The sequence below is a fragment of the Histoplasma capsulatum genome, genomic scaffold (genome assembly GCF_000149585.1).
Source record: "Histoplasma capsulatum NAm1 scaffold_6 genomic scaffold, whole genome shotgun sequence".
Lineage (NCBI taxonomy): Eukaryota > Fungi > Ascomycota > Eurotiomycetes > Onygenales > Ajellomycetaceae > Histoplasma > Histoplasma mississippiense.
In genome coordinates this window covers 1,606,362-1,619,174 of record NW_001813977.1, presented here as the reverse complement: position 1 = coordinate 1,619,174, position 12,813 = coordinate 1,606,362, and the positions used below count along the sequence as shown (strand labels likewise).

Sequence of the window (12,813 nt, the reverse complement as noted above, 5' to 3'; positions counted from 1 at the left end):
CGAGGGGTTATGGACGCGCGGAAACAACTTGGAGAATTTATGTCTTTCCTCGTGCGGGAGATTTACAGAATTTTGAAGTTGAAGCAGGAGATGACAGGGAATACTACGGATGACTATCCTACCCAGTATGTTGTGACTTCGCTATTGCACTTTTGTTTTCAGCGTTGGTGTGTTTTCTTCATCAGATTTTGGTTGTCAGCTCAGGATGGCTTCGATTTTAACTCCTCGACTTAGTTCTACTGACATAATGGATTCTCCATAACAGACTTAGAAGTTTACCCACAGAGCACGAGCTGCGCACTATGTGTGGAGAGGATGAGTTCTATACATAGGTGAAAAGACAAATGCTCATCTTTCAAAAACAACATCGGAATATGGGCCACCCAAACCTGACTGAACCTATGCCACCATCATCGAGTATTCAGTCTGGAAGTAAAGCTTGGCATGCAATGCTTTGGTGCAAAATTGAGCCTGGGGAGGGATATGTACTGTACATTGTGCATATACATATAGATCCGGCATCAATTCAAATTACGCATATGTATTAGGTTGTTGCTCTTGGAGGAAGAAAGTGAGAATAAAATAGAGAACTAAGGGAGGATAGGGGATGACAAAGGGTATGGGATGAAAGCCATCTGAAACCTCGTTCTTTATCTCTTCGGTAAACAATCCTATCCCCATTCTAAAAAATAATGCACAGTTTTGTTCAGCAAGTTATCAACGAGCAATATCTGTAATTGCAGAGGGGGCCTCCTTGGGATTACGCATAGTAGTGATAATTTTCAGGCCTGTCAATTATTTTTTTTTTTTAGTCCCTGTATATTAAATATAAGTATTTAGTTCTCTTTTATATATGTCATAAACAATGTAATTGTTCATTATATAATTCAAGATGGCGCCAGGGGGTTTCCAAAGGAAATTAATGATACTGAGGTTTGGAAATATATATTTGTATCCTGGAACCAGGCTCATTAAGAATTACAGGCCACAATATGCGAATCCGATTAATGGAATAGGTAGAATCAAAAGGAAGATTAAAAAGAATTTTAAAAAGAAGGGGGACGAAAAAGAACAGACGAAAGAGCAGAAGAAAACAGACAAAGAAGATTAATATGATAGGGCAACATTTCCCTCCTTTCAAGGCTATAAGCTGATTTCGCTGTACAAGTCTCCCAGTTCCAACTTTCACAAAGTTCATTTTTAAATATTTCCAAAAGTGAATGTAGCCCAGTTCACGGCTGGTCCTGTTTCTGGGGAATAGATCTGGTATGGATTCTGGCCCCATTCTGGGTTGCTGATACCGTCAATCCAGTCTTCTTTCTCGATGACGATACAGCCATATTTGTTGATAACATCCACATACTCGTGACCACCTTCCATTTTATTCCGGTTGGTCTGAGATTTCTTGACAGGGATAGTCCCGTTCTGATTATTGCAACTATAGATTTGAACAGCCTTTTGGTTCGTGGTGACTTGCATGCTGATCCCAGTGGTCCGGGACGCCATCCTCAGAACGACAGCCATAGTTTCCGGAGACGAGGTCCAGTCTGATTCACTATTGGGGCGGTCAATGATGAATGCGTTGTCATAACCTGTACAATTGGCACCACAATTCTTAGCCGAGGCGATGTCTTTGCCAATGAGCTTGGGCTGGGTGAAGTCGAGGGCACCGCCAAATGCCGTTGCGGTATCTACGAGTTCGCCTGTTGGTATTGCGGAGGAATCGATTTTTATAAATCTTTTTGACAGCGGCAGCTGCAAGGTAGTATCCTCCAACACGTTAGGCTTCTTAAACCCATTTAGGTTCCAGTAAATATGGTGTGACAACATGATGGGTGTCTCCTCCGTTAAGGCAAGTGATACCGTTTTTGCGGTCAGTTTGGTTTCGCATTTTGTGTCGTCTTTAGTGCATGAAGAACGAACACTGAGGGTGGCATATGTGATAACTTCACCTGGGAAACCTTCAAAGCAGGTGTCGAGGAGACTGAAGGTGATAGAGTTTTCAGTGTGATTTACCACCGTCCAAGGGCGCTGATCATATCCGATAACACCTCCATGCAGTGTCTGGGTGTCATGGTTTTCATTCTTTGTGATGTCGTACCTAACACCGTCGAGCTCAAAGGAGCCGTTTTTGATTCTGTTGGCGTATCTCCCTACGATGCAGCCAAAATACGTATGGTTGGTCTCAGTGTCGATTTTATATTGTTTCGGGTCATCGTAACCGACGACAACATCCTGTTGCTTGCCATCGCGGTCGTTGACTAGAAGTGAAGTTAGGGTGGCACCATACGGAATTAATGTTGCTTGAATGTTCTTCGCAGAAATAACATAAGGTTGAAATGGGTCTGACGACGTAGTAGGGTTTGAGCTCGCCAGGGGAGGAGCACCCAATAGCAGCACGGACGAAAGTAAAGCGGGTAGTTTGATATACATTGGGACGATGAGGAGACAAGTGATAATGATATCTAAGAGACTGTAGGTGGTGAAAATGAGATTTGGGGGGATGATAGATGAGGATAAGGAGAGGAAAAATTGAAGACCGCCATATAATTTCTAGCATTCCATGGCCTTCTCCAACGGGAGGGAAAACGCGAGGGGAGACTGAAAATCAGTCACTTAGTGACATTCCAGGCGCAACAGGGATACCATGGAATAGAAAGGCTTAGCGATGATGTCGAATATTGATTGGGCGTTTCCAGGGAATAGAAGACAAAAAAGCCGAACTCAATACACTCATGGTAAGGCTAGTTTCTACACGGGAAGACAAAGCCTGAGTGAAATTGCAATGTAGTCATCATTTTTGTACCCTTTTGGTGGTACTGTACATTTGCCCATGCAGGGTGTGCCGGCTTCTGGCTCAGATAGCCTTTGGTGAATGTACCAGATCTCCGCCTTGGATACCTGATTTTGATTAATTTTTTCTCCCTCTGGAAACAAGGATTCGGATCCGTTGATTTCTGGAACGGAATGGGATATTCCCCGTTATTATACGCTTCTCTCTAAGTTTATGTGTAATAAAAGGTGTATTTATATGCTTCAGTGGAGCAATAAACTACTCCGTCGCCTAGGATGGCCCGATACATGATGCGCATCCTCCTGAAAAACTCGGACGTCGAGTTAAAACCACGCACAATAGCAACTGTAGTTGGGTGGCTACTGCGCCAAGCGATGTCATTTGGCACTCCACAAATGAGATCGTCATCATTTCTGAAATATTGTTTGCGCACCAATAATGATCTTCAGATTTCAAGAAAGGTTGTTGCTGGTAAGCTGCAAGGTCCAGGATTGTCGCGCAAAATCTTGTTTGGCACTAGAATACTGCTGTCAATTCGATACGCTTTCATGGAAACATCGAATATACAGACATAAAGTTCAAAAGATTAAATCGATGTTCGATAAAATTCACAAGGGTACCATGGTAGGTTGCGGGAAGAAAAGAAGCATAACATAGTGCCCCACTTATTTCCTTCCTTGGTATTGTAAGAGTTGTGAGCCAGAAACTTTATCCGTCATGACGGAATATAATATTTCCATTTCCGAACAGGTGTAAACAAAGCGCACGTGCCACGATCCCGAATAGGCAAAGTCGCCCAATCCATCAGGGCCATAACTTGAGCAAGTGTGGCGTTTCTGTGGACGATGCATAACAACTGTCTGATCAAATTATCCAATGTTTAATGGCTTATCTTCCCTGGCGATTCAACGTGACTATACCATCATCTATGGCGTGCAATATATCGCCCTGATGGAATAGCCGGACAAATCCCTACCCGACAGCCGCGACTCAATTTCCACTTGGAAATCTCCCTAATGAACCCCTCCGGATCGCGAGTCCAAAGTCGCAATGGATGATAAGAGTGATAGCTCGTCTCCCGATCCACTGGGCTACCCCGGCGACCCAGATTATATCCTCTCCTCAGCGACGAAACCCTTTTTGCGACGCGGAAGCACTTTTTCGCCACGAAAGTCCGTTTCTCCTATCAGGAGCCTATCACCCACTAAGGATGGGAGGAGCGCGCGGTCCATTAGATTTGAAGATATAATTCTCCCTTCTACTCCATCCGGGCGTTTTAATGGCAAACATAGATTATCCCCAACGAAGACGGCAACGCTAAATTCGGAGGGTAATACCAGTCCCTGGAGGATCCGAGTGACGGTCGAGGCAGAACAAGATGAGGGTGATGAGAATTTTCCAGTGAGCATGCGATCAAATGTGAAGTCGCGAAGAGGAAGAACAACCAAAGTGCCTTTAAAAGATGAAAATAGCCCCTCGGAGCGAAGCCCTAAAAAAAGACGAACGGGAAAATCGGACCTGTCGCAACGGGTTCCAACACCTCGAAAACGACGAAGCAGGGTTGAAACCCCGTCAGGAAATACGAGCACTACTCAAAAGACAAAGCGAGGAAGGCCTAGGAAAAGCCAGGCTACAGTGGAAGAAGGCAATGTGATAGACAATAAAGTCACATTTGCCGATTCGGTACGGAAAAAGATGCAGGAAGAAGATCCTTTTTTGGACATTGCGACGGAAGATAAAGGAACCAACCACGCCGCTGCCGATAATACACTTCCAGGGGGTTTTGACCCGAGTCCCGTTCCTGATTTTATTCCTACCCGCGGTTATGATAGATCGTCGCCATCGCCAAATGAGAGGACTAGCTCGCAAAATCCTGACGGAGTGGAAAACTCAGTTCATGATGCTCCCACGAGCTCTATCTCCTCTCCATACTCTCCACGATTACATACCGGCCTCACTCCCGAAAACACAATCGATGCTGGGCATACTCCTGGTCCACAGGTTAGAGGATATCCTACCCCGACCTCGTCATCCTTATTAGAAGAAGGTATTACCGACATCCCTACGGGCCATACTTCAAGTCCAAAAATACAACAACACGAACCAGTCCTTCAGCCATTAAGTGACCCAACAAACCAACATCGAGAATTTGACTCGATTCTAGAAAGTGAAGGTTTCAGCATGGTGTCACTTAATACCTTGCCCTCGGCGAGCCAGCAGCTTAGTAATTCGTTTCAAAGAGCCGTGAACCAAGGAATGATTAACAGTATGAAGAAGGCGTCAAAGAAAGAGATGTTAAGCTCGTCGATATCTGAAGCTCGACACTCTGAGCTATCTGCTTCTGGCAATTCCGATAAAGGTAGTGGATATATGTCCTCTTCACAACCTCAACCAAAGTCACAACTATCACCACAGATGAGAAGAGATCCACCAGAAATCCATGAAACTCCAGGAACAGGGTTTTCGTCCTCACAGCAGCCCCCCGAACCCGCCATTCAGTCCTCACGGCCTTTTAAAAAGACACGACTCGTGAAGTTAGTACGAGTAATAAGAGCGGGTATTGCGCTTCAGGGAGTTCTTAATCGACGTAGGAGGAATTCGCGGCTGCAAAGCCCCTTCTCAAGCCCAGGCCATACTCGAGTAGATGATTCGGAATCTGTAAAGAAACGTCTGGATGCACTCTTTCAGGGATTTGGTGCTGAGACAGAACGAGAACTACGTGCCGGTCTTCGCTTTGGGGAAAAACTTGCGAAGCTTCGAGAGGTTGAGAGCAGAAGAAGGCGTGATGAACCAGGACCGGTAACTATATCACCAATGACACCAGATGGCTTTGCAACTAATGAGCGAAAAATCGTGGGGCATCCAGAAAGGAGCAGTTCTGGAAGGAAATGGATATCTTCGGATTCGGCGAAGGAACGAACAAAGAGAAAGCTGAATAGGGGTTCTGTGCAACTTACGAGTAATCCCAGGAACCAAAATCAATCTCCCCAGCTGTCGATTAGCCGAGAAATGGCGCGACGTGAAGCACTGTGGCAGCGTGAGAGAGATGCAATTAGTCACCAAATACAGGAGGCAAATTCGAGCCAGGTTATTGTTATTGATAGTGACCGAGGTAGTTCAGAAAGCGATAATCCAATCAATGAAGGGGCCGAGGAACACAATGAAAACGATCCTACGAAAGAAGGAGATTACGACGATATATGGCAGCAAGAGGCTCGTGAAACTGAGATCCAGTCAGAGTCAGCGTCATTCATCGAACTTAGTCGGGAGGAACTTATCAAGCCCCCGCGGAGGGTTCTTCCCAGCCCGTGGAAACGCAACGGAGACGTTGTTAATCTCAGCCAAGACGAAGAAGGAACTCCTGGGCCTGGTCCATACTGGACAACTCGCACCAATGGATATCCTATATTACCCAGCGGGAAAAGCCAAACCGCAAGATTCAGAGAACAAAATGTTGAAAGTTCATCATTACTGGGCTCTCCAGAAAGCGCCACAAGGAGATTTTATCTGGTGAATAATGTTTCCTCTGAAGGCAAATCCAACCCGTCTGAACAGCTTGAGGACCTGCAACTTACGCCTAAAATACCCTCGAGTCCTACCTTCGTTGCTTCCTACAGGCGAGATGAGACTTCCCACACTGATGACCAAACCTCTGACGCTAATGCTATCCATCATCCATGGGCTCCTTCACCTGAAAGCAGCAAAATTGATATAGGCCACACGAGTCCAGATAATGTCGACGTATATTCCGAGACTCCAGTGGAGGATGGCCATTTGTATCCGGAATTGCCCTCTAATTCGGTTTATTCGTCAAGAAACAATCCAGTTGATGAAGAGCAAATAACTTCCAAATCAGAATCACAAAACTCGACCCCTCGAGCCCGCAAAGATGACCAGCGTGATCGGGAACCGTATACTCCCACCGGAGCACAGCAGGAGCGTCGTCCGTTATCTTGGTTCAACAAGTTGACAGACCTTGCTCCATCGTGGCTTACCACTCCAGTCTCTCGAAAGGTTGAAAGAAGTCAACCAGAAGCAGTCAGCAAATCTGCGTTCGCTGTATCCCCGAACCGTAGTCTTTCAATCCAGAGCGCGTCTGTTCAAGGGTCTCCTACTCAAAATCATTTAGTTTCAAGTCCACCAACTCAGCCTCCTCCAATTGACAGTTCTCCGATTCAGGAATTGCCAGTACAGGAACCAATTGCTGAAGATGGCCATTTACAAGTACCACCAACAGAGTCTCGAGCGGAAGGCTCTCCCGCCCATCAATACCTTCATAAATCCAGCAACCAGATGACAGTTGACGCCGGAACCCAATTCTCCTCTCCATTAATACCGAAGCCAAAACCTCGAATTAGAGGTCAACAAAGACAACCGCACGCGCAACACAAGGCATTGCCAATCTCAGGCTATTTCACAGATGACCATTATGCCGCACTGCGCCATCTATACCACAAGGCAAAACGATCCCCGGGTTCCTTCCGCTATATCGAGACTCTAGGCCGAAAAAAATTGTTAGGTCAGCGTATATATTCCGCTGATGGCGTATACAGCCGTCGGATTACAGAAATGCAAATTGCCATTGTGGATAAATTCAGACGGAATTTGTCTGTTGACAGTAGGAAACGCGGTGGAACTGGGAAGGTGGAATGGAGTGAAGCAGAGCTTTTGAGGAGATTGTTCAGCATAATTGTAGGTGAACATGTGAGGAGGGAGCGGAAAAGAGATCTTGAACAGCAGCTTGCGGACCTACATGAATAAACCAGTCATTCCACTTCCTCAGAAAAGAATTTTCAATCATATTTTGGGTTATGGATGTTTTGGGGATTGGCCGCTGGTTCTTGTATCGAAATACGTTCCACGTTGCATTCTTCCCACGTTGGTTTATCCTGACGCGCAGCATGATTCATGGCTCGCCAGCATCTTATTTTCATTTTATATTTCGATACCAGATTTCAGTCATTGGTGCCTCAGGATGGTTGGACTTCAAGCATTTGGTGTTGCAGGCCTTCCCTTTTTTCGACACATTTTAAGCATTTTGGTTGATATGTTTACAACCCACATTGTGGTGATGGAACATTGTTATTTAACTGCATATTCCATCTTACCTTTCAATTATTTTCGCTTTTTTTTTCCCCCCCTGTGTTGCTCATGAACACTCTGCATAGGTGTGCAATTGTTGGAGCTGCCGGATTGTTATAGTACTTGAGAAACGATGGGTATCTATTCAAAAATACCCACCTACCTGTGGGTGCTTTCTGCTTGCAAGCCGAATGCGGGGCACGATATGCTGTTTGTGTACCGTAATGTGTGCTCTCTGTATCCCATTTCCATTTTGTATATTCATGGGAAAACTCAATGAAATATATGTCTGCTTGTTCTCTTTATGTAACGTGAGTGAATACATTCTCTTGAGTCAGACCGTGACATCAAGAGCCGTATTTATCATACCTATTTCTTTTTTTCTGGGCGATAATCTCCAGAGTAGTCAGGTCATATAACACCCAAAGACAAGTTCTCGCTGATCCGATTTTCTCTCTCACTCTTCTTCACTACTCTTTAATTTTCATCAACTTAGAGGCCTACATTTTTCTAAGTTGTTCATCCTCCCTAGTTCCCAAATCTCCATTCATTCTTCTATAGGGCAGCCAGCCATGACTTGGCGGGTTCAACCAGACGGTGTGTAAAACCCATCAATGAGGATGTTACAGTCCTACTTTTCCAGGTAAATTATTGACAAAAGTTCACTTCTTTCAAGAGATACTTGAACAGAACCCCAACCCCAGTGAAGCCATGAACCAAGTCAATCGTAAAGAAACGGCTGAGAAGTGGGTGTCTGACATGATGCGTGACGCGGAAGGGTATCATTTATATAATGAAGGGGATAGAGAGCTGCTGTTAAAATACGGAAACAACACGGACATCAATCCCGGGAACGAATTTAAAGAAGAACCTAAGCCAAAGTACGAAACTACTGAAGGAACCCACAACGCGGTCCTCTCCAATCGCACCACTAAATTTACGGGGACAGCGGATGCCAGACGCCTTTGGAGCGCTGCCCATGAAAAGGAGCTCAAGCGTTGTCTTCTCGAAGATAGGAAGTGTCCTATGGAATGGGATGCTAACGACCCCCGGTTTGCACACGTCAGTAGACACCCATTAACTTCCTATCATTATGCTGAAATTCTTCAAAATATCGTTAAAATAGTCCATTAAAAGAGGGGGGGTGTGAAAAAGAAATCCCAAGGAACACTTCCGTATCAACTAAAATTTCAACTTATATAGATGGTCAAGCTCATGGAGAAAAAGGAAGCCCATGACGAATTTACCAGACATCGCGCATTTCACGAAATGAATGAAGGTTGGATGTACCGAACCATCACCAGCGAACGGATAAAAGCCAGGAAGGCGATGCCAATGGGTTTCTACCATACCGTGAGTAGTGGGCTAAATTTCGTTACCATTACGATTCCATATCTTCTCTAGCCATTTGGTTTGGTCACCAGTTTGATATTGGATTATACCTGAAGTTGATTTGGGCAATAGACCGCAAATGAGAACTCTCCAAACAATTACAAGCACGAAGACTAGGAGGCGGTGGCTGGCGCCGTACAATCAATCACTTGTTGCAAACTTGCGTCCAAGGTAAAGTTTTGGACCAACTGAAAGCTGCGGTACAGTATCCTTGGGACCTGTCTGGGAAAAAATGATGTTTTCAGCTTGTGCTGTACATGATAATCTCGTTTTGGCAGACCTATTCTCAAGAGGTGTGCTCGCTCTTCTTTATAGTTCGCGCTATTGTTTCCAATATATCTTATGATTGTTTTCCTAGTGGAACTGACATGCTAAATACTGGGAGCCTTACAATCGTATGAAGGAAGGACTTGTACTGTACTTCAGAGTATCTCGTGTGGGTCCTAGTGACGCTCACATCATGCGGTTGATGTCTGCCAAAAAGCGATAAATACACTTGGACCCGTGTACTTTCTTCATTGGCTGTATGTTGATCAGAGAGTTATTAATTAAAATACTGGGGATAAAACCCGTAATCTATTGATGGCTGGATATATAAGGATGACCCAACATAGTGAAAAAGGGTGTAGATAAATCTCAGGGCACGAACAAAACTTGAGACCTCCCCCCTCGTTCTTTGGAAGATAGAAGAAACAAACTCTCAAAGAAAATCGGAATATCGTCTGGAGGTATTGTACTATTATTCATGATAAACTTTTACTATCGGCCTACATCCTCCAGCCATTATGTCCACTGATGACTAACAAACATATCACAGAATATAAGGAGTTGCCGAATCCTAAAATTGGCATCTGCCGATTCCTAGCACTGGAACTAGACGGTGTAGCACTGGCTTTCCCACTGGATTCCCCTCTGGTAGAAGTTGGGATTCGTCGGGTCAACACCAGATTGCCCGATGGACGGTAGGGTCAGCGCTAAGGATCGACGTCCCATGAATGAGGAGTTGAACTGGGGCAGGGCGGGGCTGTAATTTTTGATGCCTGACGGGAATAGTCTGACAGCTCAACACCAGTGGGAGACAGAGAGGCGAAACGGGATTTCAAATTTGTGAAGTCTGGTTTAATAGGGGTGGGAGTACCACGGCGGGAGAAACCGTCGAGAGCTGACGGATTAGACTTGTCACCTTCAGGCGGCTTCCCGTATGTAATCAGGCCATAATTATTCAGCTCCTCTATCCACTCGTACACCATCGCGCCAGACCACGTCCCTGTCATCTCTGGCCCAAGGATAGCATTGAGATCCTCGAACTCGCGTGGTCGGACGGTATTGCAACCAGTTTCGGAAAAGAAAATCGGAACGGGGTAGCCCTCTGCTTGGTCATTCAAGTTGCTATAGCCAGAAACTTCAAATGTTGATTTACCACACCATTCGTAAGCGTTGAGAGCAAAAAAGTCTAATCTTTCTGATTCATCTTCCCGACAAACCAGATAGTTCTGCAACATAGGGCGCAGCTCTGCAATATCAGCAGCGGAATAACCGACCGGTATCTTCCGATAATTCTTGGAATCACGATAGGCCTTGATATCTCGAGTTGCAGATAGAATATACGGAGCTGCGACGGAATCATTTGCTGTGGTGAGAACCTCATTTCCCACGAAGACTCCAGCTGTGTTGTCGTACTTCTGAAATTCATCCAGGGTTAATTTGAACGCGTCGAATTGCCTTTGACTCCAAATAGGGGATTTCTAATTTGCAGAGATTGATTGATTATCAGATTTTGGTCAAATAAGTAAATGTCATTCTGGACAGGTCTATTTCTTGGATCCTGCTGGCCAATGGTACATACCCCTTCGATTTGGGTTGGAAAGTCGTCCAAGTCAACAAATAGGTATATCCCTGCATCTGCGAACGTCTTCATGCACTCTTCATGATCTCCATCGGGATCAACATGATAGACTCGGATAGCGTTCGCACCAAGCTCCTTCATCAAGGAAGAGTCTAGTTTGCACTGTTCCGAGTCCACAAGGGGGTCTTTAGGAGTGAGCTGGTACGCAATTCCTTTTCTCTAAAAATTAGAATGAGTTCACCAATGAGATGATGGTGACCAGAATAAATGTTACCCTTGACGAAAAACTGCTGACCCTCTTCATTGAAAAATTTCGAGCCTACAGCAGAGAGCTTTGATATTGCAAGAACATCATGAACCAACAACAATAGGTATATCCCCACAACTGCAGCGAATAAAGCACTACAGCTCCACATTGTATCGCTGCTAGTAGAGACGCGAATAAGCAGTCGAATAAGCAATTGATGCGATCAGTGATGCTGAAACTGATTAAGGAAGGAATCAAAGAAATGATGAAAAACCACACGCGCTCAATATTGGCTCCAGCAAGGCAGAAATCCTCAGAAGATCTGCGCTTGGCAGAGGCTGTAGTAGTGTGCAATTCCGCAGGGGATTAAACGAGCACACTATGGGCGTAATGGCAGAAATGATACCAAAATGAGTGAGGAAGGGAATGATAATTGAGAAATGGATGGGGGGAGTGAGAGAAGTGAAGTGAGCCAGGACACCAAGAACCCTGTCGTGGGAGTGATTTCATTCCAAGGAGTGTAAGCATTTAAAATCGTAACTCCGCTCGTCTAAATGACGTGGGGGCTCGCAACAGTTAGAATTTATCCAAGGAATCGCTCCCAATCGTTTTCAATTTATTTGTTTCCAGAGGCATCTCAGTCGGTGCTGGACTTCGCGTATCAACGAAGTCTCGAGCCTCGATATCGCCATTTCGCTGAATGTCTCCAAATTAATCGCTGAGATCGAGCTTGAAAGGACATACTAAGTCAAAATTTTCAGCTGAAAGGGAAGAAGTTTCAATTTCAATCATCCTCTGTTCAAAGAAGTAACGTTATCACCAGAACTTGTAATCAGAGGAGGGAGGGGTTTAAATGTGTAATAACCATACAACCATAGACTGGCTGGGAGCCAAGGCGGATGGCGCGACGGATGCTGGGTGTTTAAATCTTTCTTGACGAAATCCATATTGGTTAACTAGAATATAACGTCGATTCCTTTTGCACGCTTTCGGATAGGTTTGGAAGAAATAAGCTGTCGATTTAAGCTTCATATGCTTGAAAACGGTTCCAGGGTTCTCCTCCGCCCATGCCGAGTCGTTGCCATCGGGAACCATGTGCATCCCGATTCAACGGCGACTTGGGTCATCTACCTCGAAAGCGTGAAACGTACCTGAACGATTGACAATCTTTTTTCTTTGCTTTCATTACTTTTCATCCTTTTTTTAGGAAAAGATGCAGTTTATGTTCATCGAACTTTTCTCATTTCCCTTTTCATTGTTGCTCCCAACCACCAAGGATGAATGCAATTTCTTAAACCAGCAAATTCTTTGATTCTATAGACTTGTCAGAAGTGATATATCATATCTCAGATTCTACTGATTACGTTAACAAGGATCTTCTATTGTGACAATATCGGAAACCGGATGGATGTTCCGATAAGATATCAGCACTGCCCCTATCATATGTTCAAG

General features: G+C 44.9%; 3 protein-coding genes across 3 annotated transcripts; 1 reads left to right on the top strand and 2 right to left on the bottom strand.

The window, feature by feature from the left end:
- Positions 1 to 1,200: 1,200 nt before the first annotated feature.
- HCAG_06806 (conserved hypothetical protein) lies at positions 1,201 to 2,737 on the bottom strand (the record flags this gene model as incomplete). The annotated part of the gene is made up of 3 exons (XM_001539151.1): positions 1,201 to 1,842; positions 1,924 to 2,261; positions 2,725 to 2,737. The coding sequence occupies 3 exons, from the start codon at positions 2,735 to 2,737 to the stop codon at positions 1,201 to 1,203; spliced, it is 993 nt and encodes a 330-aa protein (XP_001539201.1).
- A 3,066-nt stretch (positions 2,738 to 5,803) lies between these two features.
- HCAG_06805 (predicted protein) lies at positions 5,804 to 7,827 on the top strand (the record flags this gene model as incomplete). Its single annotated transcript, XM_001539150.1, has 2 exons — positions 5,804 to 7,486; positions 7,747 to 7,827. The coding sequence occupies 2 exons, from the start codon at positions 5,804 to 5,806 to the stop codon at positions 7,825 to 7,827; spliced, it is 1,764 nt and encodes a 587-aa protein (XP_001539200.1).
- A 2,415-nt stretch (positions 7,828 to 10,242) lies between these two features.
- Positions 10,243 to 12,456, bottom strand: HCAG_06804 (conserved hypothetical protein; the record flags this gene model as incomplete). Its single annotated transcript, XM_001539149.1, has 5 exons — positions 10,243 to 11,013; positions 11,115 to 11,299; positions 11,389 to 11,540; positions 11,850 to 11,911; positions 12,232 to 12,456. 5 exons carry the CDS (start codon positions 12,454 to 12,456, stop codon positions 10,243 to 10,245), a joined length of 1,395 nt encoding a protein of 464 aa, XP_001539199.1.
- Positions 12,457 to 12,813: the final 357 nt, after the last annotated feature.